The sequence below is a fragment of the Rhopalosiphum maidis genome, chromosome 1 (genome assembly GCF_003676215.2).
Source record: "Rhopalosiphum maidis isolate BTI-1 chromosome 1, ASM367621v3, whole genome shotgun sequence".
Classification (NCBI taxonomy): Eukaryota; Metazoa; Arthropoda; class Insecta; order Hemiptera; family Aphididae; genus Rhopalosiphum; species Rhopalosiphum maidis.
Window position 1 is genome coordinate 73,667,636 of NC_040877.1, and position 25,910 is coordinate 73,693,545.

Genomic DNA, 25,910 nt, shown 5'->3' on the forward strand with positions numbered 1-25,910 from the left:
AATTTTACGAAATCGATTTATTTTATGATTTTTCATGATTATTAAGAAAATAAATGGAATTTTTTTACTTTTTACTCCTCAAAGTACTAGCTAAATCCAATTTTCTACCAGAAACCATTCCCATGGTTAAGAGCTGTCTACGTATACCTGAAAAATTATAATGTACGCGAGTTCAATAAATAAATAGCTTAGGAACAAAAATATACAGAATAAGCTGATTAGCCTATCTTCGAATATAATATGCGGAGAATAAAATTTATGTTGGCGATCACGACGTCGCGTGTCCTGCAAGTTAAGAAACTGCGACGATTTTCTTGTTAAGTATATTTTTCACACTTTCGATTTGATCATTTTAATAGTCTTACCACTCTCATCACAATTAATCAAAATATTATATAAAAAATGTACATACTTACAGATTTTTTTTTTTTTATAGAGCTAATAAAAAAAAAATTGAAAAATTGTAAAAATAGTATTTAAAAAAAGTTTTAGGGAAAATGTTAATCTTTTTTAGAATTTTTATTTATATATATTTTATAATACGAGATTATATTTTAAAAATCTTTTATTATTTCGTTAAACACAATGCCATCTACCGGAGAGTAGTTTTACTAAAAATGTTGTTTATTTTTGAGTTAATTGAACTTCTAGTACGCTTGACTACTAGAGTGCGTACTTAGTATAATATATTGTAGGTTTAGGATCATAATAATAACCAATAAAGTAAAGTTATTCATGATTAAATTTTATACTATATTAGGTATTATTGATTACAAAATTAATCAGTAGATATTATTATAGAAATGTTTATTTTATCAATTATATAGGTAATATCATTAATTTATTTATTTGAAGAGTAAGTTTAATTTTTAAGATATCAATAATTTTTGAAATTGAAATCGAAGTTACAAATAAGTTTTAAATTTTATTTTAATAAGTATGATATTATATTTTAATTAAATTCACATGTTTTGTATGAAATGCGTGTATATTTATTGGTCAATTTAAGACTTAGGTGTTATGAATTATAAATATTACTGTTAAATTGTGAAAAAAGGTATTTTATGAAAAAACTACGTATATTATAAAATAACACATACGGCTAGTTAAAGTATAGTATTAACGTTTTACCTAGAAATTTAATGCAATTCGTTTCGTATCTTAGTTAAAGTATTTAAAATCTATAAAAAAAAATCGTATTTTAAATTTTATACGATTACTATATTTTACATCAAAAATTATGATAGGTATACCTACTACCTAGCTAATTGTATAATTAATGTGGGCATGTACTATGTGTTGATAATTTTCCAGTACAGTGTACACAGTATATTGTATAATATATATTTTTATTTAGATGATTTGAAATTTCGGTACACGAAAATCATATTTGATTGAGAGAGTGGATAGTTAACACATTGTTTTAAATTTTAAACTGATTAAAACAATGAAATAATAATACAATTAGGATTAACACAGCTTAAAAGTGATCTAATTTATTGTCATGTTACGCGTTTTAGGCGTATAAATAAAATATGATAACTTTTATTTTATCCATGATGTCATAAGTTAGAGATAAAAGAAACCAACAATTTGTGTATTTAATATTGAAATACCAGTATAAAAAAAAAATCCCAAAAAAAATCTTCGTGTTATCGCATGGGCCATCACAGTAAGTACGCGTATACTAGTGACCTCATCCGTTTTAGAAACACCCTGTAAATATGGTTAGGCATGGCGATGAGAAACAAATGTCGTCAATAGGTTCCGGATTTTTATGTAAATGCATATTCTTTTTCATTTGACTTGTAATAATTCTGATTAAATATCTTGATGTTTCGTAATACGTATATTCTGCTGTTAATTTTTTTTGTTGCATATTTTTGCATATTTGCACCGAAATGATTGATGACTTATCAATATCGAGATATATACAATTATTATATTATTATATTATTTACACTCGACAATTTATTAGTATACATTACTTTTACATTAAGAACATGTATGTTCGTTTGTTTAAGTAACACTGAAAAGTCGATTCGCAAGTATGGAGCACTTAAGACTTGGAATGAAACCTTAGAAAGAAATACATTTCTATTATACATCTTTTGATCTTTATGATGGGAAATCAATATTATTTTTACTACACATGTGTTGTATGTTTGTGACTGCAGGAACAATTTAAGCAGCATTGCTTTGGATTATTCATATCAGGCGTCGGAGTTGGCTAGTTGCGCTAAGACTTCGATTCCGCTAAAATGTTGTCCCCCGATAACCGCTATTACAGTCAACCAGATACATTCGGAGCTGCATCAACGATGACTTATGATAAGTCATCAGTGCCGAAACCTCCGGATTCATATTTTGTTCCAACGACTCTCTACTCTCAACCATTCTCTCTACTACCCCCACCAACGGATCATAAAGTATTACCGCCGCTGTCTTCGACGACAAAGTGTAAACTAAAATCTATAAAGGATTCGGAATTCGGATACAGTGACCGGAGAAAAAGTGTATTGTCGGATTCCAATAACAACGGAGATTTTAAAGTCCGTTGTCCTTAAGCCACCTGGTGAGAGGAAGCTCAAAGAAAATATATTTTCTCCTAAATAGTTTTAAGGTGCATCACATGAAATTAGTCTGTAGAATAAAAACGATGACGTTCACTAAACACGTCATATTGTTAGTATATTATTCTAACAGCTTTCAAATTTGTTTGTTTATTTTATTTATGCAAAAAATAAGACTGGCGATATCTTACTCAATGTTTTTGATTTTTCTATAAGATACCGATTTTAGATGATTACACCTATCTAAAATACCACAGATGCCAATCAGAAATCTCAAAAATAATGCGTCTTTGAATTTGGTGAACAGTGTTTTCAACATCCCTCACTCTACGGTATATACAGAATATATTCCACTATACGTGTATCTAAAAAATATCATTTCAGCCAATAGGCGATTACAACAATATTTTGTTCAGTTGTAGTCAATTTATAGTAATTATGACTTGTATACTATACATATATAGTATATACAGAGGAATTTAACAACCTTGCTTGCCCGAATTTGCTCGTACTAAATAAACAACAAATACAAAAATGTTACTTGAACTGATATAACAAAATACATTGGTCCATGTGTTTTTTGTGAACAAAAAAAAAAAAAACAGAAAAAAGGGATTGTTGTAAAACCAATTATTTTTGAAAATTTCAACAGAAAATTAAGTTTATTAATTTTCAATCTCAACTTAAACTTAAAATTTATTTGTGTTTATCAAAATCACTTAACAAAGTACTGTATTTTAAAACCACTACTGATATCAAAGCATGCTGAACAAGTTGTTTATGTTCTTTTGGATATTTTTGCACTTTTGTAGTTCCATTTGTGCTCCAGTCTGATAATAGTCGGACAATTTTGTAATGACATTATAAATTCTTTAAAATATATGTGGCCAAATCTTTCAATAGTTCGCCGGAAAGCCTAGGCACAGCCAGTCGCTAGGCAGTGTTGAACGTGCAAATCAAAATATAGAAATTATACTCACTTCTTGGATACAGAATTATAATTAAACATACTAACGGAGTGAAGGACTTTGTTTCATATTATTATAAAACTTAATAATTTACTTAGGTAGTAAAATATTATATACCTAATCGGTGTGTTAGCAAATATTGCATACAATAACTAGTTATTTTAATATTTTACATAACAGTAGCATCTAGCTAAATTATTAAATACATGACTTTTAACTGTGCATTTAATACTGTCACTAAAATAATGAGTCAGTTTGAAGAATATAATAACTTAATTAACACTTTAACGGTAACATAAACAATGATTCTTTCCATGGTGATTTTTTTGTTATCCCGAGTACTCACCTACTTGATGGCTGTTGATTTTGATTTGTTGTCTTTTTCGATACTTTTTTATTTAGTACAATCATATGAATATAAAAATATAATATAGCATATGCTAATAAAACATATGACAGCCAAAATTAAAAGAACTATACATTTAGTATTACAGCTATAAATGTTTTTTGATTATTTACAGTTATTCAATAATTCCGAATATTTACTACTTATTTAAAAAATTATGCACCACACCATTGTCTATATTGACTCATGAAAGAAGATTTTCATATTGTATGGAGTATGTGTACTAATGTAAGTTTTATAATATCTAACTAATTTTACTAATTATAATTCCATATTTAAAGTCATTTTTAAGAGCTCAATGACATAATGTTGATTTGTATTGTTTTGGTTTGGCTGTATGGGATGAAGGAACGGAGTGTACTTTGATACCGTTGTAAACTTAGCAATTTAAGTATACCATGTAATTGAAAAATTTTGAGTACGCCACTGTATTTTGTAACTACTATTTTGTTTACATTAGAATACTACTACTTTATTAGCATAACTATGTGTTTACACATATTGTGTAAATGCGCAGCGTTACCCTGTAATTGTAATGCGATTAGACCTGTTCTTCTGTATTTTAATTCATACGCATGTAAAGTTTACTCAATTGTTTATGTTTTCATAAGTTTCTAAGGAAAATATGAAAAATATTTATAAAATATCTGTGTACAAATAAAGGTCTTTATTCCTTTTTTATTCACGTTTGTGGCTTGATAATAAATTATTGAGTGTAATATTAGGTATTACCTACTAATATTTTTGAAACAGTGTTAAAAATGTCTAAGCATAAATTCGTAATCATTATTTTAATGATTATGAAATTTATATATTATTCAGAAGCGGTCGATTTTAAAGGTAAATATTTTTTATATAAATTTAAAATATATTATAATATTACCTACGTATTTACATTTGTATTTTGGATTTTAACTTCAAGTATGACATTGTGAATTGCTATTATAGATATATTCAAGCCTAATGAAAGTAATGATGACTTTAAAAAAAGAATGACTGAACGAAGTAAGTCGTTTTAATAGATATAATATCAGTTAATTACATTAATAGTGAATACGAGTGTTAGATTAAACTTAAAGTAATATTTTTCAACAAAGCTAATAAGTAGGTATTATAATAATAATTTAATAATATAGTTCGTAGGTAGTGACATATAACACTGAATATTATTTAATATTAGGTATATCGACTATTTATGCACGAACTTGAATGTTGAATAGTATTGTGTAGTTACTAGTTATTAATTAGTACCAGTGGCGTTTTAGTGGGGAGAGGAGGGGGGTTCAAACATCTCCAAAATTTATTGTTGGTATGACACACTGAGAGCCAGTGACGTGGTGAACGAAGTTTGTCTAATGCAATATTGTTTAGCTTTAAAAATTTATGTTGAGCTTAAAAATTAAAATTTTTGTGGATGAATATATAGTTAATTACCATAGAGTTTTTTATATTAAATGTTTGATGGCCTATGTTCTATAATGAAAATTCTAAATTACCATACAGTTTTAGATTATATTTTATATATTATGTTGTAGTGAGTAAACACGGTATAGTGGGCGCTAGCCGCTTGGTCATTGTTTAAATACTTTTTTTAATGTTTGAAATTCACGCCATTGCAGATGAGAGTCGAACCTCCTCCCAGTCACCCCTTCTCTTCACATCTTTGGACGGCATCGTCATCGTCGCCACCACAATCGACAACAGCTGGTGCTCTTGTATCCAGTACTGAACTTAAGAGTTTCATTGCCCCAAACTAGTTACTAAAAAAGGGGCCTCTTAAAAATACTTATATTAATAAAAACTGCTTTTAAAAATGTATAAAACACGGTTTTGATACTCATTATCACTTTATACATCCATAACAATATAATATTGTGTAACATAATATTAATTTCCAAGTTACTATCTACCTCATAATAATATTCTTATAAGCCTATTTCTATCAAATCCTTAAAAAAAAAAAAAAATAATAAATTAATAAATAATATTCTATACACGAAATATTTCTCCATATTCATCTATTTTTTGTGACATTTTTTTGGTTCTTGACCAAAAATCCCGGGAAGGTAAGGCTCATTAAGCTGTCGCCTATTTTGCCTAGGCGAAAGTTCAGCACTGCTTGTATTCACAGTTAATTTTATTAATTTGTTATGTTTACTTATTTTTGTTATCACTTGTTATTAGATTATAAACTTTTGATAGTAAAATATTACTGTATTTATATGAATGAATTATTTAAATAAATTTCTAGCTATTATCACATTTAAGTCCTATACTAAAATATGAAACGTATAAGTTGTATTAAGCAAAATATACAGTAGAGAAGAGTTGTTTATAAGAGATAATTTCTTAGAATCTCTGGCTAACATATGCGAACAATACATAAGTCAAATCGTATGCATTCGCCAACTTTCGATACTAACATTTGTAAATAATATCAGTTCTTAGAACCCTTGGCTAACAGCTTATATGATCTAAGCTGTTGACGGTTGCTGCGGTAGATTATGTTTTTACCTCTAAGTTTTAAACTAGGTCAATGTCAATTCATCTTAATATTAAAGTTTACACAATATTTTTTGTATTGAACTCAAATTGGTTATGTTATGCTTGTAAAATGGAGACAACACAATATGTGGATGTGACTACATTCTCTTTACATGTATCTGTCGTCAGTTGATCATATTTTGTGCATCTATGTATATTTTATAATATTAAAGAAATTATTTAAAATGCATTTTTATTATTTATATTTTTTTCAAATGCTATGCGTATAATAATGGTTTAAAAAAATACTTTTGGGTTATTATTTGTTTTGATTAATAGTGATGAATTAGAAAATATATTCAATTATCTAAATCTACGAAAAATTAGGTTCCTATAATAATATAATATTTGGATTATCTTTGCTACGCACACTATGCAATAATTTATGACACTAATAAATTATCAAAATTATTAAACTATATTATTTCTCACTAGCTTTAGAAAAACACCTACTTTGCAGTCTAAGTTATTAAGCAACTGTAGCAATATTTATTTAGATTATTTACACTCTTAAAAATATGGCATAATATTATGTGAATTATTGTTAAGTATATTATTATTATTTACTAACATTCGTATAAAACTTTAGAAACTGCAACGAAATATAAAATGGCCAAATTTCTGAGCCTTTTATTATGGATTTTATAATTTAAAACTAATATAATAATAAAATAAAATAATTATTTTCAATCAAAAGAAAAAAAAAGTAGTGTAATTAATACTTTTTGGTTTTTTTTTATTTTAAGCACTAAAATTTTAAATTGAAAATAATTTGTAACTTTGTGATTCAATATTTTCAACTCTATGGCAATTTTAAAATATAAAGAAGAATTATACTACAATGATACCAAATACTATTAATTGTTTATACAATTAAATATTAGGTGTAGTTTTTTTTTTTTATATCAAAATATCAATATCCCATCTGTTGAGAGGCTGAGACATTGTAACTTATTGAATTATAATGAAAAATTAATAAATATTTATAATATGCAGATTAATATATTTTACCTTAATTAAAAATGTAGCCTATTTTCTTTATTGAATTCTGATATCTCATGTTTCTAAGTCACGATAAATTATTGTTCAATTCTGACCACAGTAATGAGTTTATTAATTATCCTCGTATTTTTTACAATGATATGTGTATTTTTTATATTTGCCAAGTACACTTTATATAATATAAACTCTACAACGATTATACTACGATGTTTTTTTTTTTTTTGATAGGAAAGTTAAATTTATTTGGGGAGGGGGAAAATATAAAAATGTTTATTACTTTTCTTAAAAATAGAGAAAATCAATCATTTTTACTCAAAATTATTTTTTTATTTTGCCGTAGGTAATTCAAGAATAAATAACCGCACATAGGTCATGCCTAACCTATTTGAAATTTGTTTAAATTAATATTTTCTATAAGAAATTCGTCAAAACTTATTAAAATGTACAAATAATTTTATTTTTAAAGCTCATACTTTAGGTTAGATAAATTTTGATTACATGAATCATATGAAAAAAATTAAGAGTTATTCTATAAATATTTTTTATGAGTGTTTGAAGTTTATTATACGATGGACTCATATAAAATTATGATTTTAGTTTTTAAATGTTAATTAAAAGTTATTAACTATATATAGGTACTTTAAACATTCAGCTGTTGCTTAAATTATTATTTCCTATAATCAATAAAATGTTTAAAATGTTTAGACTGACCTTTATCTATACTTGAGATTTTAAATTTTTTAGTTTTTATTGTGTTTGTAAAAATGTTTAAGCTCGGTATCTCGAAAATGTTCATTTAACAATTTTAATATATCATACAGGAATTTTTTTATAAGTATTTAAAAAATCAAAATTTGACAAAATTTGTCAAAATCAAGAAAGTGTGCAACATTTTTTGTAGTTACAAATTTAATTTGTTCAATTTTGTAGTTAAAGCTAAAAATTTAGTTTAAGTAGTAGTTCTACTGAAACCTAAAAATCGAAAAAGAGAGAAGTACAATTTTTTTTTTAGACATTTTATCGAAGCTTATTAAATATTATTATATTTTATACTGTATGCAATAATATTTTCAAAATATTTTTATTAATTTTAAGCTATTTCCTAGTTGCCTTTTTATATCATAGTACTTATAGTAAATTAGGTAAATTACTTTAATTTCAATATAAATATATTATAGTGAAATATACTTTCTAGTTAGTAATAAGCATTTAGGCTGAAAGGCCATTTCCGCTCGAGCTGTGTTTTGTATAAAATGATTTATCATTAAATTAAAAATTGAGGTCATTACAGTGACCTACTCAATGATGAGGAACACTTGATACCTCCTACATGGTGTAACTCGTCTATTTGACAAATGCAATAATAGTGCTAATACAATAATGTGAAATAGAAGAGTTACATTCTGTATATATTCTTACTCACTTTTTTATTTCATAAATAAAAACCAAAAATTACTTAAATTTATAACAAAATAATAAATTCGCTTCTTTTAGAGAATTGTAGATGCTCGACTTTTTTTGTTTCTATTTTTATATGACAATGCAGAAAATTTATACTTGACACATACATGTATCCACTCAATAAGAAATTTAAATTCCTAATACTAGAGATTGATAATAGAAGATAAATAATGTTAATTAGTTTAATAAAGACGGTATAATATAAGGGTGTCGTGTTTTTTTAATATCTACAACAATATTACAGTAATTGAAAAATAAAATTTATTTCAAAAATATTGATTATTAGAATACCACTTGTAATATTATATTGAAATCAATTTGTTAAATTAACAATAATTCTAACTGTTTAGGTTTACCATTTGTGGGTGAATCACACGTTAAATATTTGGAAAGGCTTCAACAGATTAACCGTAATTAAATTTAAATACCATAGAATATTTATGTAAAATGTGTATGTATATATTATAATAATTTAATAATATGTATCTATGTTAAAATGTAATAAGTAAATAATGAAAATATGCTAATGAACCTTTAAGCTGATATTTGGTTGATTAATTAAATATATACAATATACATATTATTTATATATTTAATATTAATACATAAATACTGAATTAAATAACCAGCTACTATACTAATTTTTCTAGCCTACTGTTTAATATAATATGCACTTTTTTCGTAATTTATAAAGTTTATATTATGTGCACTATGTATTTACAAATAATAAATAACACTTGTGACTGTAATAAATATAATTTATTATAATAATTAAATATAATTAAATTAAATTATATACATTTAAATTTAATAAACAAAATGAAAAATAAAAAAGCTTCATATTTCTAATAACTTACTTTACATAATATACTTATTTATATTTTCAATTTTGTACTGTGGGGCACTGGGATGTACCTTTAGTATAAACTTAGATCCCACCAAAAAATTAAAATCCTGCAGGTTCTATTTCAATAAATTATCAGTAGAACACGCTGGGCAAATGCCAATATTTCACTAGGCGCAGAAAATTGTGTAAAAAATATTTATATTTTTTAAAATTATATCTCTTTTTAATCATTTGTTAGGTACACGATTTTTAATATCATTTTTTTTTCGTTTTTTTTTTGTGCTTTATAAAGCGTTAGTAATCACATCTCATGTTATTACTGATGAAGAATACCAAATATTAATGAGTAGTAAGTAATTTTATATGTACAATTTTATATTTTGTTAGAATGTTTTTTATTACTGTTTTTACTATTATCATTAGTATTCGATTTTAAATCACTATAGGATTTAAAATGTCTATGCATTTTAATATTTACGGAAATTTACTTAACATTTTTTCATGTGAATAGTGAATTGATAAAATAATAATATAATATCAAATTACTTATTACATTTATTTGAGGTACACTGTTTTTATGATTAAATTTATGAATGCAATTAAAATACCAGCTTAAACGCTATTCAAGTATTATTTACAATTTGTATATTTAAAATATATAAATTATAAATATGCAGGTACATAAATATTTAACTCCAAATGAGATAGAAATTAATTTTAAAACTAAAATTCACTAGTCTATAATCCAATATTATAGTTTCAATTTTCAAGCTAATTTAAATTTAAATTTAAAATCTATATATTATTATATTCTAATATACAGTTAGAGTATGTTGAATTTTATAATATTATTTATAATATTCTTTAAGGTATACCTAGAATAAATGAATCAATGGAGTCCGTCAATAAGAGAAATAAGCAAAGTGAACTCGGTAAAGTTTTTCTAATTTAGTGCATTTTTTAAACATTGTACAGAACGTTTACATACATACTATATATTTAATACATTAAAATATATAAATATACGTAGTTAATCAACCGTATTAACCGAATCAACCGGCGTGAACCTATAGCGACGACCGTTTTGCCACCGCGTCGGTACCTACAATCTCGTCTGTATAAAAAAAATTATGAAGGTTTGTCATTGTGCGTGAATAAAAATTACTGCACAACAAAGCAAATGCAATTATGCAACTAAATAGCATCAGGTCGTTTGAGCAAATAATTCACGGCTGACACAAACTTTAGGAAAGAGGTAGAGTAGAGGAGACATCACTTCCCAACGCAAGATAACACACATCTCTGAACGCGTAAATAGCGAAAAATCTTAAACTTAAATTATTTTATTTTAAATGAAGATATCGTGATATTTTTTTTAGATAGGGACCAAGTATTTAAGAAGTACAACTAAACATTTTTTTTTTTTTATCGAAATCTATCCAGTAGCTTTTGCGTGATGTGCAACGGCAGACGTCTATCATTTTATTTATGTAGATTAATTTTTCTTATAATGTAAGGGTGGGCTTGTATCCTTCTGGATCTTATGTAAATCCATGGTTGATTTTTTTATTTAATGATTCATATTAGAAATCGTTTATTGAAAACTATCGGAGACAATTCCAGTGTGTGAGTTGCTACCTAAAATAGGAGGCGATTCAACATTTGTTCACCTACTGGAGATAATATATTATATAGTGTGTGTGATACACTGATACCCCATACCCAACATAATTTGTTCATATTAATATTTGTGCTCAACAGCTCAATCATGCGCAGCCAATATAATTCAAACTTATTTTACTTGTGTTTTCTATTATAAACAATAAATTGGTTTAATTTTGTTGAGAAACACAGCATTTTTAAAGTGTTTACCTATGTTTAATAGGTATATAATATGGTATACATAGGTATTTATACTTTAGAACATGCTACTCTTAACCGATTTTAAAAATCTGACCAAAAAAATAACTTTTTCATTTTTCTTTCTATTTCTCCTTTTTAACCTCTTTAGGGGGTTAGATTTCGCAAAACGTTCTTGACGGACATCTCTTAACAGCTATAAACTACTAACCTACCAAATTTTTGCTTCATATAGGTCAAGCAGTTTTCAAGATTTTGTGTTTAATCTAAAATATTACTCTCATTTAAATATATAGGATATATATAGATAACACTTAAATATTAATAATACAATAAAAACAATATTTTTGAAAAAATGTTTATTTATCTACCATAATACTAAGAATAAAATAAAAATACATTTAATAATATATAAAGGTTTAACATATTTTGATACATTACATTTGGTTACGATTACACTACCTACATATTAGGACAGTTGTGAAATGTACAATGCGCAACTACAAACTTTCATCCCCTATTACAACTCCTTAATTTTAGCTTGATTTCGCCGTAAAATGTATTCGTTCAAAATCTTAAACGTTGAAAACTTAAATCGATTTTATACTAAGTTGGAAACATGTATATGTTGATATCCTGATAAAATTAGGTACAACTAGAGCTGTTTTTGATTAAACAAAATAAATTAACATAAAAATGCAATTCAATAAATTCAAGTAAATCTCTATAAATGTTATTAGTTTTTTTTTATAATCAACTCATGACATATCGTCTTAATGTTAACATTTATTAGTTTTATGTATTTTTAGATTATAAACACGGTGAGTTATTTAATTTATTTAATTTTATTTATTATTAATACAATTTTTTATACAACACGATAAAATAATAATAATAAAAAAATTATTATATTGTAATTATTAGTATAAAAAATTTTTATCATTTTAACATTCTCGAAATATTAACATGCCATCTGGATAGATATTAGCTATCTTTTTGGTTTCAAGGTCAATTGTTTTTCTGAATTAAAATTGCATTTTTAGATTTACAAATATATACGAATGAAGTTTTCGAACCATTAAAATCACGTAAGTCGTTTAATTAATTAATTTAATTACTAATAAACATTTTTATTCATAATAATTTACAATACTATAGAACAAAATAATTTTTTTAATTTTTATTTTGTTGGTTTATGTTTATTCTTTTTATTATTATTAACTTGACTTTGTTATTATAAATTTAAATTTATAATATAACGATATATTACAATTTAAATATTGGTAATAACTAATAATAAAATATATCCTACTAATTATCCTGGATTGGCAGCTCAGTTCAGAATCGTTTTTCGTATACAATGATACCTGTCATTGCATTTAAATTTAACACATCCATTATAGTAATCTACTCTCCATCTGTACTATACAGCAGACTCAGCAGAGCGATATTCACTTACCCACCTTTTTGGGATTAATTTAGCTCAGCTTTTTTTTTGTGATTTGCAAAAGAAAGTTTTAAGCTTGAGGAAATAGATGATAGTTGTAAAATTTAAGTCAAAAATACATTTTATTATGAACTATTGATTTCATAATGATTTATGAGTTAAGCCAGTTAAGCCAGTTAAGGATTAGTTTTTGAGGAACTATGTCTTTACCCTCTTGTTGCCACCTATGTAATTATAAATAAAAAAGTAAATAGAAAGAATTTTGTGAATGTATACAAATAGTTTTGACTACCCCCCACCACTATCATAAAAAAAATGTTTATATAAAAATTAATCATGTAACTAAGATTTATTTTCACTATCTATCCGGAAATACTATTCGTTCACAAATACTATTTTTCTAATTTAACCAAACGTCTCCAAAAATAACACAAAATACTAATTATTCAATTGTTTTTCTTGCATTAATATTTAGCATGGTATTTTGATGACTATTCTTAAAATTCATAATGCATTACCCCGCCTAAAAATTAAAGATCAATTTTTGTAGTCAAGACTTCAAGAAGAGAAGACTCATACATTGAAGTCTTATTATAACACGCTGAAACTAATCTGTTTTTAATTTACTATTATGAATAAATAGTCATATCCATTATATATTTGAGTTGATGTTCATTTCTTTATCTACAAACCACTACTATAACATAGTTATATTAGTCAATAAATATATTATAAGATTAAAATTTATTTTCTAGGTTATCCACATGTATACGAAACTTATGAAGAATATACGGATAGGATGAAGACACGTGGTATGTATTAATCAAGTAAAATAATTGTTCATACGTATAATATTAGGTATGTGAAAGTATGAAAATAATGAAAGTAGGTAAATACTCTGTTATCATTGAGTAAGTTATCGCAATAACCGTAAAATGGATATTCGTAAGTTCATGGTATAAAATTAATCTAAATATTTTAAAGATAGGTATCACTGGTATGGCAGGTGTTCCACAAGGTGGAATCCTCTCCCCAATCCTATACAACATATATGCATCTGATCAACCACTCTAGTACAGAGATGGCGAACCTTTTGATAACTGCGTGTCAAATCAAAATGTTTGGTTTGATTTTATTTGTCTCGCATGTCAGAAACTTTTCAGACCTTTTTTTTGCTTAAAAAATAATTAATTAAACGTATAAACATGATTTTATTTGTTGTACGTGTTTAATTTTACGAGATTAGGAAATGAAAAGTACAGGTTACGTCGATTACGACATTACGTTAATAATATCTTACGATAATTATTACAAATTACAATAATAAGTTGAAAATAATTTTCAAATTATCAGTAATTTTTTTGGAGAGTGAAGTAAAAATTATGAATTATATTTAAATTAGCGTCTCACTCTGTGACACGTATGACATAGGTTCGCCATCCCTGCTCTAGTAGCAAACTATGTGGATATCAATGTTATAATATCATTCAGTGCAGATCCTAATATAGCTTCCACAAATCTACAAACCCATCTTTCATTAATGGAAGACTGATACAAAATGTGGCACTTCAAAATAGATCAAATTAAATCAATTCATACTACACTCACACTTAAACTAGCACCTTGTCCAGAAGTAACCCTTTATGGTACCCAAATCCTCCCTTATCATCAACTGTAAAATATATTGGACCTGCTCTTGACCTGGGCCACCATACCCAAGCCAAAAGACTGCAACTTCCGTTTGCAAATGCTAAAAACTCTAATCGTCAACAACAAACACTCAAAATTAAACACTAAATTACTTCTCTATAAATTTCTCCTAAAACTAATTTGGACTTATGGCCTACAGTTATAGAATAATGCAAAAATCTCCAATCTAAATAAAATACAAAATATTACATCAAGGAAAATTATCAATTCCCCTCCACACGCATCTAATGATAAAGACTTACATATGAAAACCATACATGAAGAGGCCAAAAGTCATTATAAACAGTTCCATCTACGCCTTAACTCTCACCAAAATCTGCTTAAAAAAAGTCTTAACCATGTCCCGAGGAACCCTCCCCGTTATCTTAAGAGAAAATGGTGTAAAGACCTGCTAAATTACAATTTATAATCTAAACTAACAAAATATCAAAACAAAAAATAAATAAAAAAAAGACGAAGTGTCAACAATGGATGGTTTCTTCGTTCGAATTTTTCATGTTTTCTTTTTTTTTCACTTAGTTCATAGTATAAACTTCATACTCTTTTTGTGCTAACTGGTGCAAATTGTGTATAATTTATAACAAATGTTTATATAATAAAAAAAGATAGGTAACATTGAACATATAAATAAAATATTATAAAATACGTAAAAGTTTCAAATCCCCACAAGTGATATTTTTGAATTACAACAAAATAATTAAAATTGTTATTTTTTGTTTAAATATCTAATTTAGTTAAATTTTAACTATAGACGCTCATAAAAAAATTAATTAGTTTCCTCCTTTTTGGTAAAAACATAAAATCATTAATATGTTTTATGATAGGTCATAAAACATATAACTGCTTTTATGTTCTGATCATGCGATTTATTTAGATAAACGAGTAATTGTAAGTAATGATTTATGATAGGATAGGAAATGTACGAAATGTAATGTTGTGTTTGTAAATTTTCAACATTGTAAATAGTTCCCGTGTGTTTGGGAACATATCACTGTTAGTTATTACCTCGCGAAATAATAGCTGCTAAGGAAAACAAACGTAGCATTATTTTTGTTACACACATTGGTTTTTTTACACCCGAATGTAAGGCATATTAATATTAAAATATGTATTTAAAAATATTTGTGAAATAATGCTTAATGCTTTTCTTCAAAAAATGTTAATACTAATATTTTATGAGAAAACTTGTGAAATTTGTAAATTATAAAAATACTAATTTTTTTTTTACGTTTATGTTTAGAAGAAGAACCTTTGATCGAGGAATTGTTCAAAGGCTTAAAAAATTGTAAGTTGTTTTTACTAACATAATTATTATATTATGTATATAGTATTTAAATTAAAAACGAATAAACATAATTATTGTATACTTGAATGTTGATAGCAGTAGCAATTTAGTACATCGAAATGAACCAGATTTTGTTTCAACTACTAATGACAAAAGATTATTATTAGATTAAATGAATAAAATCAGAATTTTTCATTTTTTTTTTTTGGTATTCAGGTTCGTCATAATAATATAGTTCACGCTCTGATAATTTACATTATTATATTGATTTGTTGTAATCAATATTATTATTTATAGATGTCTATGTAAATATTTAATCGTTATAGAGAATTTTTTTTTAACTCACAATGTTTCTAAAGGTATTTAGATTCGTGTTTATAGAATTATACAAATTTAAAAGAATTTTTAAAGAAAATTTATCCAAAACATATTAATTATAATATGTTGATGAATTGTTTTAAAGATAATCTATTGTCTTTTGTAATAAATAATTCTTGTTAACTTGACTAGTAAACTAAAAATAATATTATGTATACATTTTTTCAGATTGTCCAAATCTTGGTGAATTATATGATGAATATATTGAAAATAGGCGTAAACGTTATAGTAAATGTTTTAAAATACAATATTCATAATTTATAAAACATTAAAATTAATTTTTAATGTTGAAATCCAATAACTATAAAATTGAATAGCACAGACTAACTCAACGTTTATACGTTAATTGTTATTATTTATAGATATTATTGGAATTACTAAATCAGATTTTGAGAATTTTCAAAATTGTAAGTTGATTAATCAGATGATAACATTTAATATTCTTTTAGTAATTACATTTTTTTAAACAAAAATGTTATTTATAATATAAAGTATAATATTCTTAATCCTGAAATGTTAATATGATTTATAAATATTCAATTAAATTTTTAATATATTATAGAAAATAATCATTTGAAAATGTATAAATATTAAATAGTATTCGGTCACTGTTAACCAAATGCATGTAATGTAGGATTAATACTTAAAATTATGTATATAATTATGATGATCCATTATTAGTTTCGACAACAGATTAAAATTTATCGTAACCTACGAAGACTATAAATAGCATTTATACTAAATCCCTTACATTACTCTTTACACATTAATTTAAATTAAATAAATTATTAATTACATAAATTGTTTTCAGTATAAAATTATAATCGAGTCATTTCTTTTTTTTAGCATATCCAATGTTAATAGAAAGTATAACTGTTTTTCTCAAAAGGATTGAAAATATGTATTTCGGTAAGTAGTTAAATGATCCTTCTTATAGTCTTAAGCATTATCCATAATAACTACTAAGATCCATAAGTAATAGAGATAAATTACATTAATAATTATCATAACTCTTTACACATTATAGTAAAATTAGTTTTATATTGATGCTATAGGTACAGATAGATATAAAATATGTATTTGTCGAGGAAGATTTAAATTGTATTCTTGATTGTCTAGTTGAAAATTAATTATTATATTATTGTACTATGATTTATGAATATTGAATTATAAGGTTTGTTCTTTTTTTTCATGTTTCTGGAGTTTATTGTAAATCTACACTCTACATTTGATCCTCACACAAATTAGTAACAATTCAGGCGTGTGAAATAATATTTAATATATTGTTGTCTTTTCCTCGTGTTATAATATTTGCCATCTATTTTTGCCATCGTAATAAACCAATTATGATTTAAAGAGAGGTGAGCTAGAATCAATCACGTATTCAGGATACATTTTCAAGGGGGGGGGGTGTCAAACCCTCCGTTGTGTACGAGATTGCCTATTATAATAAATTAATTCATTTTTTCTATTACAATAGATACCGATGACTTAAATAATTACTATAAAGGATTGTGGTCATGTAAGTAAATTTATTTTAGATACTGAGTGAAGCGATAAATGTATTGTAATGATTTAAAACGACTTCTGTGTTCGCGTGTACATGTGTATTTTTTATGTCTGTACATAACGTTTTGTATATTATATTAACTGTGGTATTAAGAATACACTAGGTACGAATTAGGATATTTTTAGCCATTCAAACATAATAATGTATGTTTAACTATGTATAATAATTATAAAATGTCAGATAACATATTTTTGTTTTGATGAAAAAATGATAACGACTGTCAAAACCCATTTTTTAAAAACTTATGTTTTAAGACAACCTAACCTTTTTTTTGTATGTATCTACCACTTGTAGTAATTTAATTTCGAGTTGTTTAATGAGCTTGAGCACGCCATGCAAGTACAATATTATTGTACATTATTGTTTTTTAATTTAACACCTTTAATTAATAATTAAGAATTAACAAATTGTTCCGTGTTTTTAGTGTTTCCAATATTTGCTGAAACTTATAGCGAATATTCAGATAGAATGGAAAAAAAATGTGAGTTTTTATAATTGTATTTAAATTTAATTACAAACAATAGGTATGGGTATCTTTGCTTTATATTTATTATATTATTAAATTATATATTTTTTATTTCTATTATATTATTCTTTAAATGTTTTAATTTAATCTTTCATAATCTCTAACTAATAATTTAGTAAATTATTCAAAATTTAATATCATAATAGTTTGGTTATGGCTCAATGGGAAAAACTAATGATGACTGCACATATAATTGTAGAAAAATCATTCGTTCAAAACCATATTTTATTATTGAAAAAGATCTAAATAGTATTGTATTTTCATTGAAATATTAAATTATTGTTTAGGGCTCGTTCCAATAGAACGGGAATCTTTCATTATATACCAAGCTTGTGAGTAATTTTAATTGTAATATTACTTATTCAATGTATTATATATAGTACTAATATACTATACAATTTAATATCAAAATATAATTTAATACGTAATTTATTTATTTTTTGAATATATTGCACAGGTAGAGTCATTTAGGTATTACTTTCCTTGGTCCACATCGTTTATTGACTTTTTTGAAACGGTGTTCTATAGTTTCTGTACCTGTACCCTGATCATTTCCATTTATAAAATACCCAATATAAAACCCAAATGATCTAAATAACCTCTCGATAAATCAGTACTATTATTGTTTTTATATATTTTAATTGTTATCTCAAATATCTACTAACATTTATACATATTTTCTGAGTAAACTGCCGTCAGGCATAGAAATAAATAAATATAAGCAATCTAGAATCGATTGATAAATTCAAATCGATTTCAATTATTACTTTGTTTTCATTCCTCCATGTCAATCAAAGCAATAGCAATACAATCTTGATATTTTTCGTATGGCAATTGGGACATAAGCGGTGATTGAGGAGTTGTGAATGTTTGTGTTTGTGAGTGGGAGTTACCTCTTAAAATTATTGGAGGCTCCCTCAAAATTAAAATAATATTAATTTTTTAATTTATTGGCTCATTGTGTAAGATGATTTCAGTCCCACTCCAAAGCCAATCAAATCTTTGACTATAGGTAGAGCAATGGGGGTACAATGGGTAGGTATATAGAACATTTTTGAGAGTATCATGTAATACTTATATGGCTATATTCCTTGTTGAATATCTCTAACAAATAAAAATGTATAAATATTATTTAAAATCGGCTAATTTTCAGTGGAACGGCAAGTATAATATAAGCGATTGTGTTTCTTTTAGATTATCCGAATATTAATGTACAATATAATGATTTCAACAAAATAATGACCAGTTTAAGTAAGTTAAAAGTTTTATATTAACTGAAATTTTTAAAGTCTAAACACTCTAAACTATACATTACGTATATTTAACATTATTTAATAATATATATTATATGTTATATTCACTAGGAATATCTATTTTCAATTTTGACACTACAATATAATTTATACATAATATAAGATAATATGATATAATATTAATAATCCATTCTATTTAAATCTAGCGACGAAGAAAATTCAGGAATTTTGAACTTCGATTATAAAAATATTTATTTGTTACTCTCGCCAATAAAGCAAAAAAAGTATACTCATAGTTCAATTCGTCGAAAATGTGTATTAAAAAGAACTGAAGTTAGATCTCGGACAGCTTTACACCAACTATTACTTCCCAGTTCTGAAAATGTATCTTTGAATAACGATAATATATTTTTTACATAATTTTTTTCAATAAATACATAATAAAAAAAATGTTTACGATATTTTTGTACACTTATTGATAGTATAACATATAACTAAACACTTCTGAAGTGCAGCATGGTGGACATACGTCATCACACCTACATTAACTCCCCAAAAAAATATTTTTATGTTTTTTTTTAACATCAGTCTTATTATTTACTTAAACAATAATTTATTATTCCACTAAAATTATAATTTTTCTAAAAAAAAAAAATCTTCTGTGCATTATAGGTAAAAATAGTGATGACAGTCATGAGTTAAATAGATTTCAGAGTTTAAGTAAGAACTTATCATATATAATAACATATGTTTAAAATATATATTTATTTTAGTATACATATAAGGTATTAATGCGTGAGATTAATTAATTTCATATCGGTAATCAAGCGGCGGTATCTTCCCTCAATAAAATGTTAATATTTAAAGGGTAGGTATAGGGAAAAAATAGTAGAAGTTCATTAATATTTTTGAGTAGGACTTCAAACTGCAAAACTACATAATCTAATAAAACTATAATCTTTCTTTAGCAGTTCATATAATCTTTTCATATAGTAATAGCAGAATAAAAGATTTTTCACTCAATTGATTTCTACAGTCAATATTACTCCTATATGCTATCGTATAAAACCATTAAATCAAATTGATGAAAATAGACTACCTACTATCATTTTTCTCTTGTATTCTTCATTTATTTTATTTTACACTTATCTACACAAATTAGAAACATACGGTATAATATTATAATTGTACATATTCGTCATAGAAAAAAGAAATAAAAAAATTAAATAAGATGGTTTGGATATAATTCAATGAACTATACTATTTGATTTATATTAGGACTAAGTCAACTTTTAAGTTATTTAAATTATCTTATTTAAAAGTGAAATGTATACAAATTAATTTTATGACAATATTCTAAATTTATGATTCACTTAAATTCCCCATAAAAATAAATTTAAAAATTCAAATATGATTCAGACTCTTAACGACAACATATTTTATTTTTAATTTAAGGTTAATATTTTTAATGTTAAGAATATCTATTCATATTTTTTTTCAAGCTGAATACATTTTAATAAAAATAAAAATATAAATTATAATTGGTTGTAGCCAGTTATTTTCTGATTAAAGTGTATAAGGTTATTTTAAACCATTATTATCTGTATTGTATTTCATAGAAAATGGGGGGTATTTTTTGAAATTAATTCTAGAAAAATTAAATAGTATAGTTTTTTTAATGACTATTTCAGACTTAGAGATACACTCCAAAGAAACCTTTGAATTGTTAAAATCCAGTAAGTATATAAAATTATATATAATCATTAAATTAAATTTAATTATACTCTTAAATCGTTTAAAATTGAATGAATAAGGGTAAAAATATTTTAAGTAATAAAAGTAAAATGCCAAGAAAATGCATTCTAATAATAATAAAATAAAAGAATGTCTATGTATAGTTTCATATTTTGTTAATTAGTTAATAATTATCCGTTGTACCTACTCAAAATATTCCAATGATTAGTCATATGATTTTCATTATTATACCTTCAAAATTCAACTAATTTTATATGTTGTTATTAAAGAATTTCCAAGACCATTTGAAAGTCAAAATAATTTTGATGATAGAATGGTAATAAATGGTGCGTATTTATTTAATTTATACAAGATTTATGTTTTTTTTTTTTTTTTTATCTTTAGTTGGTCTAAATCCCTAAATCCCATATTATTGAACCAGAATCAGCAATACAGTAGGACTTATGTTAGTTTGTTTTCATAAAGAAATAAACTCATAGGTGCAAATAGTGTTTGACATTTGAAAGGGATGGGCTGAGTGCTGAAGCTCAGGTTTATACTAGATACTCTTATGATGCTTTACGTTTATGTCATAATAAAACCTCTAAAAAAAGTTCTCTTTACACTAGAAAAACATTTATCACTACATATAAACATACACAATACACATATTATATTCATACTCATAACATCAATTTTAGATAGTTTTAAAATAATTACGAAAATTGTATTCTCCTCTTAGTTTTACTGAAATTATTTAAAATATCTTCAAAATCAAGAATAATATCATTTACTATATTTAGTACGCCCAAATCACTAAACTAGTTTTGAGCCATACTTAATCTGTATTTAATTTAAAACGGTAAATAAAAAGTTTACTTTGTACACCTATTATATTTTAAAATATTTTAAGTAAATTGGATATAGTTAATAATTCAAAAGCTTATATCAATTTTTCTTGTATAATAAAAAAAACTATTTAAAATTCTGTTTATATATATATATATATTATATTGACACATTATATTTATTTATATACATGAAGGTTTTCATCAAGTGTACAATCGTTATTTTGCAAAAAGAAGTAAGTTAATTATATTTATTATATATATATTTTTTATTCGAAATTTTGTTAATCATCATAATAATTAATAAATATAAAATATAATTAATATAATAATAATTAAAAATTATCTATTTCTTGCTTCGGTTATTGTTTGTGTGGATCATTAATTTCTTATTATAAAGTTAAGGCAAATAATTAAGTAAATAGTAAGTAGTCGATTTACTACAGGTTAACTGAATAATTTCTTTTATAGCAGTAAATCCTTCATCTGCCATGTAATATGAGTTTCTCTTAAACCATGAAACAAATTTGTTTAAGAGTTCCTCTTCATCTCACTAAGTCTTTATTCGAATTGTATATTTTATTCGCTTTTTTGGTTAGAAGGATTTTCTTTTAAAATCGCTCATATTTAACAAAATACAAGTCTAGCTCACAAGCGATTAAGTATTAATATCTAGCCTAGTGTCACTTATTTTTTTTCATTAATTAGGTATAATCAGGCTTCTAAAAGATACTTTCAAATACCTTTTTTTCTAATGTGTAATTATAATAATATGTATTACGACTATTCGAGTAAAGGTATTTCCAATTTTATTAGAAAATACTAATTAATTTACTAATAATTTTAAAGTAGTAAAATATTTTTTTAGTGTATCCAAAAATGTCAGAGACATATAAGGAATATCAAGATAGAATTGAAAGTATTTGTAAGTATTTTCAACGTAATGAAAATTTTTGTATGCGCTTTTAATTACTTTAAATAGATACATGGTTAAATATTAATATTCAAGTAAATGATTTAAAAAAAAGCTCTTAAAGTAATTGATAAATACGTAGATATTTTTTTAAGTTCAGGAAAAGTAATGGACTACTAGGAATTTTAATTTTTCAGTTTTCCCAGACCAAACTGAAATAAGTGCTGAAAATTATAATAACTACAAATCTCTTGGTAAGTTGTTTCAATTAACTAATTTCATATTTTTATTTCAAATCTTATAATTTTTTCAGTTTGAAATTTGCTAATTATTACTGTATAAATCATATATACATATAATAGTTACTTAACTAATTTAAATACTAATTTTTCTAAAAAGAATTATGACTAAAATCATCCATTTTCCAAAATTGTAAATATAATTATAATTATTCATTTTTAAATGTGGTTCTAAATATAAATTTAATATTAAAATCATATTACAAATTTTAAATTCATACAAAATATACATTTTCGAAGGAAGTGAATATGTAATTTTATTTTTAAATTTAAATTTAAAAAAAAATCGAGTTAAAAAAAAAAAATAAATAAATTACCTTTGTGGAATTACCCAATAGTGAAAAAATGAAATATAAAAACAGCTAGTACTGTTGATTGGTATAAGGATACCGTATTTATATATCTACCATTAAAGGTCCGTAAGTGTTGGATCGTAAAATTATATAAATGGTTAGTACGTTTTTATTGTTAAAACTATATTATAACTTTATACTATTCTTTATAGTATAAAGAATTAAAGACTGATGTCGTGTGAGGTATACACGTCGCGTATGGTGAAACAATCTCCCACCATATATATAAGTTATTTAATACTACGTAATAGTAAGTATGCTATGTTATTTAGCGGCAATTTCGCATCATAACCGTTAAACTAATAGTTGCTTTTTTAAAATTCATTTATTTCACATATTATTCAATATTGTGTACTAATAATATGAAACATAAGTGTAAATTAAAAAAAAAAAAAAAAACGAGTAATGGCTATAAAATATTATTTTAATACAAAAACGGGGTGGGGCAGTTTTTAAACCCATTGTTACTTATCGGTGTACGGAGGAGTGCACTGGCCACGTTTCGTGTCACGGACAATAATTAGTTTATATGATAAAGTATACGTAGATCATATCTGTATTAGAGTATTTGTTGTTACACAATCATTTATCGCTGTCTCCTTTTAGGTCCAAAACCAATATCTGAAATATCCTTCGTGGAATTTAAAAAAAGTAAGTGAAAATAACTATAATATTGTGTAATCTGAAAAATGATGGTATCCGTTACGTTTTTTTTTTAGATTATCCACAATTCAATCAACTACATAAAGAAATAAAATATTTGGCCTCAGGTAAGTTTTTTAAATAAAAACATTTTATCATTATTATGAATCGGTCTTGCAAACATTCTTAGTGGCGACAGCACGTTGCGTTGACGGTGGTCGGTTTATCCTTCCCGTCTCTTCATCCTCACTATGTAGATTAGATACACAAAATTATACAATCTATAATAATAATAATATTTTTGTGAAATATAATATATAAATTATCCTATGCTCAGCATTGTTATTTTTTTAATAGACATAACACGTAAAGAAACAGTTATTTGTAAATAGGTTAGGTTAATTAGAAGATACATTTTACCTTCTCTAATGCAGCAGCTATTTTTATTTTACTCCCTCATACACGCAAATTGCTTTTATCATAAAGGGGACATACTAGTGTTTAATCAGAATATTGTTAAACCTGTTAGACGTACATTGTTTGCGAAAATAATATCTATTTATTATACATTCTTTTCTATATCTGCTATTCGATGAGTATACCTATTTATAGCTTGGCTTCTCTCTGATTTCTCTACACGTTGTTGTAAGTTCGATATTAGTTAGTCAACTTGTGACTTTTAATATAAATTGTATTTGAACTGCAATAATCACGAAATGTATTGCTCGTGATATCGCGCCAGTTTTTTTGAATGTAAAGTCACCAACAGCCATTATCATAAGCGCAAAATATGACCCAAAAGCAACCTAAAAGAACAAAAATAAACATCATGTAATTAAAAACTGCAAAAATATATTACATTTATACTGTAGCGGATTTAAATAGGCAGCTAAGAAGCTTTAGAATAAGTATTTAATATTATATTATAATTATTTATTTTTTATTAACTATCAATAAAACTGTTAATATTGTAATCAGATGTTATCTATAATTTTATTTAATCTATTTCTATTATGTAGGTATTCAAATGTATTAGTTTTTCGTCCATTTATTTATAGTTTTGACTTTTAGGTAAAAATTGAACAAAGTGAATTGTAAAATTGGTCTTTTAAGTAGTGGTTTTGTGGTTCTGGACTATTAGTAATCATCATTTAATAGTATCTCGTTCAAAGTTAGCTCAGTCCAGATGTTTAGTACATATCTAGTGTCATTTTCAAAAAAATTTGATAAAATTTAATCGTAAAACGCCAATATTTTTCATCCTCAGAAGGCAATAAAAAATAATGTATAA

The 25,910-nt window shown here is 25.0% G+C and overlaps 1 protein-coding gene across 2 annotated transcripts in view; it reads left to right on the plus strand.

The window, feature by feature from the left end:
* Positions 1-4,740: 4,740 nt before the first annotated feature.
* Positions 4,741-25,910, plus strand: part of LOC113560587 — a 110,818-nt gene continuing 89,648 nt past the window's right edge. Inside the window, exons 1-24 of one of the 2 annotated variants that reach the window (XM_026966561.1) lie at positions 4,741-4,787; positions 4,896-4,952; positions 9,305-9,364; positions 10,094-10,150; positions 10,671-10,733; positions 12,471-12,482; positions 12,705-12,749; positions 13,864-13,920; positions 16,059-16,103; positions 16,650-16,709; positions 16,844-16,888; positions 17,328-17,390; positions 17,962-18,003; positions 18,476-18,532; positions 18,865-18,909; positions 19,772-19,828; positions 20,503-20,550; positions 21,522-21,566; positions 21,855-21,911; positions 22,610-22,648; positions 23,281-23,337; positions 23,523-23,579; positions 24,584-24,628; positions 24,697-24,747. In XM_026966561.1, coding sequence (XP_026822362.1) covers positions 4,742-4,787; positions 4,896-4,952; positions 9,305-9,364; positions 10,094-10,150; positions 10,671-10,733; positions 12,471-12,482; positions 12,705-12,749; positions 13,864-13,920; positions 16,059-16,103; positions 16,650-16,709; positions 16,844-16,888; positions 17,328-17,390; positions 17,962-18,003; positions 18,476-18,532; positions 18,865-18,909; positions 19,772-19,828; positions 20,503-20,550; positions 21,522-21,566; positions 21,855-21,911; positions 22,610-22,648; positions 23,281-23,337; positions 23,523-23,579; positions 24,584-24,628; positions 24,697-24,747 — 1,210 coding nt within the window. In that variant the 5' untranslated portion in view covers position 4,741. Of the gene's footprint in view, positions 4,788-4,895; positions 4,953-9,304; positions 9,365-10,093; positions 10,151-10,670; positions 10,734-12,470; positions 12,483-12,704; positions 12,750-13,863; positions 13,921-15,793; positions 15,902-16,058; positions 16,104-16,649; positions 16,710-16,843; positions 16,889-17,327; positions 17,391-17,961; positions 18,004-18,475; positions 18,533-18,864; positions 18,910-19,771; positions 19,829-20,502; positions 20,551-21,521; positions 21,567-21,854; positions 21,912-22,609; positions 22,649-23,280; positions 23,338-23,522; positions 23,580-24,583; positions 24,629-24,696; positions 24,748-25,910 lie in introns of those variants that run through there. The other variant, XM_026966562.1, reaches the window with a different exon arrangement.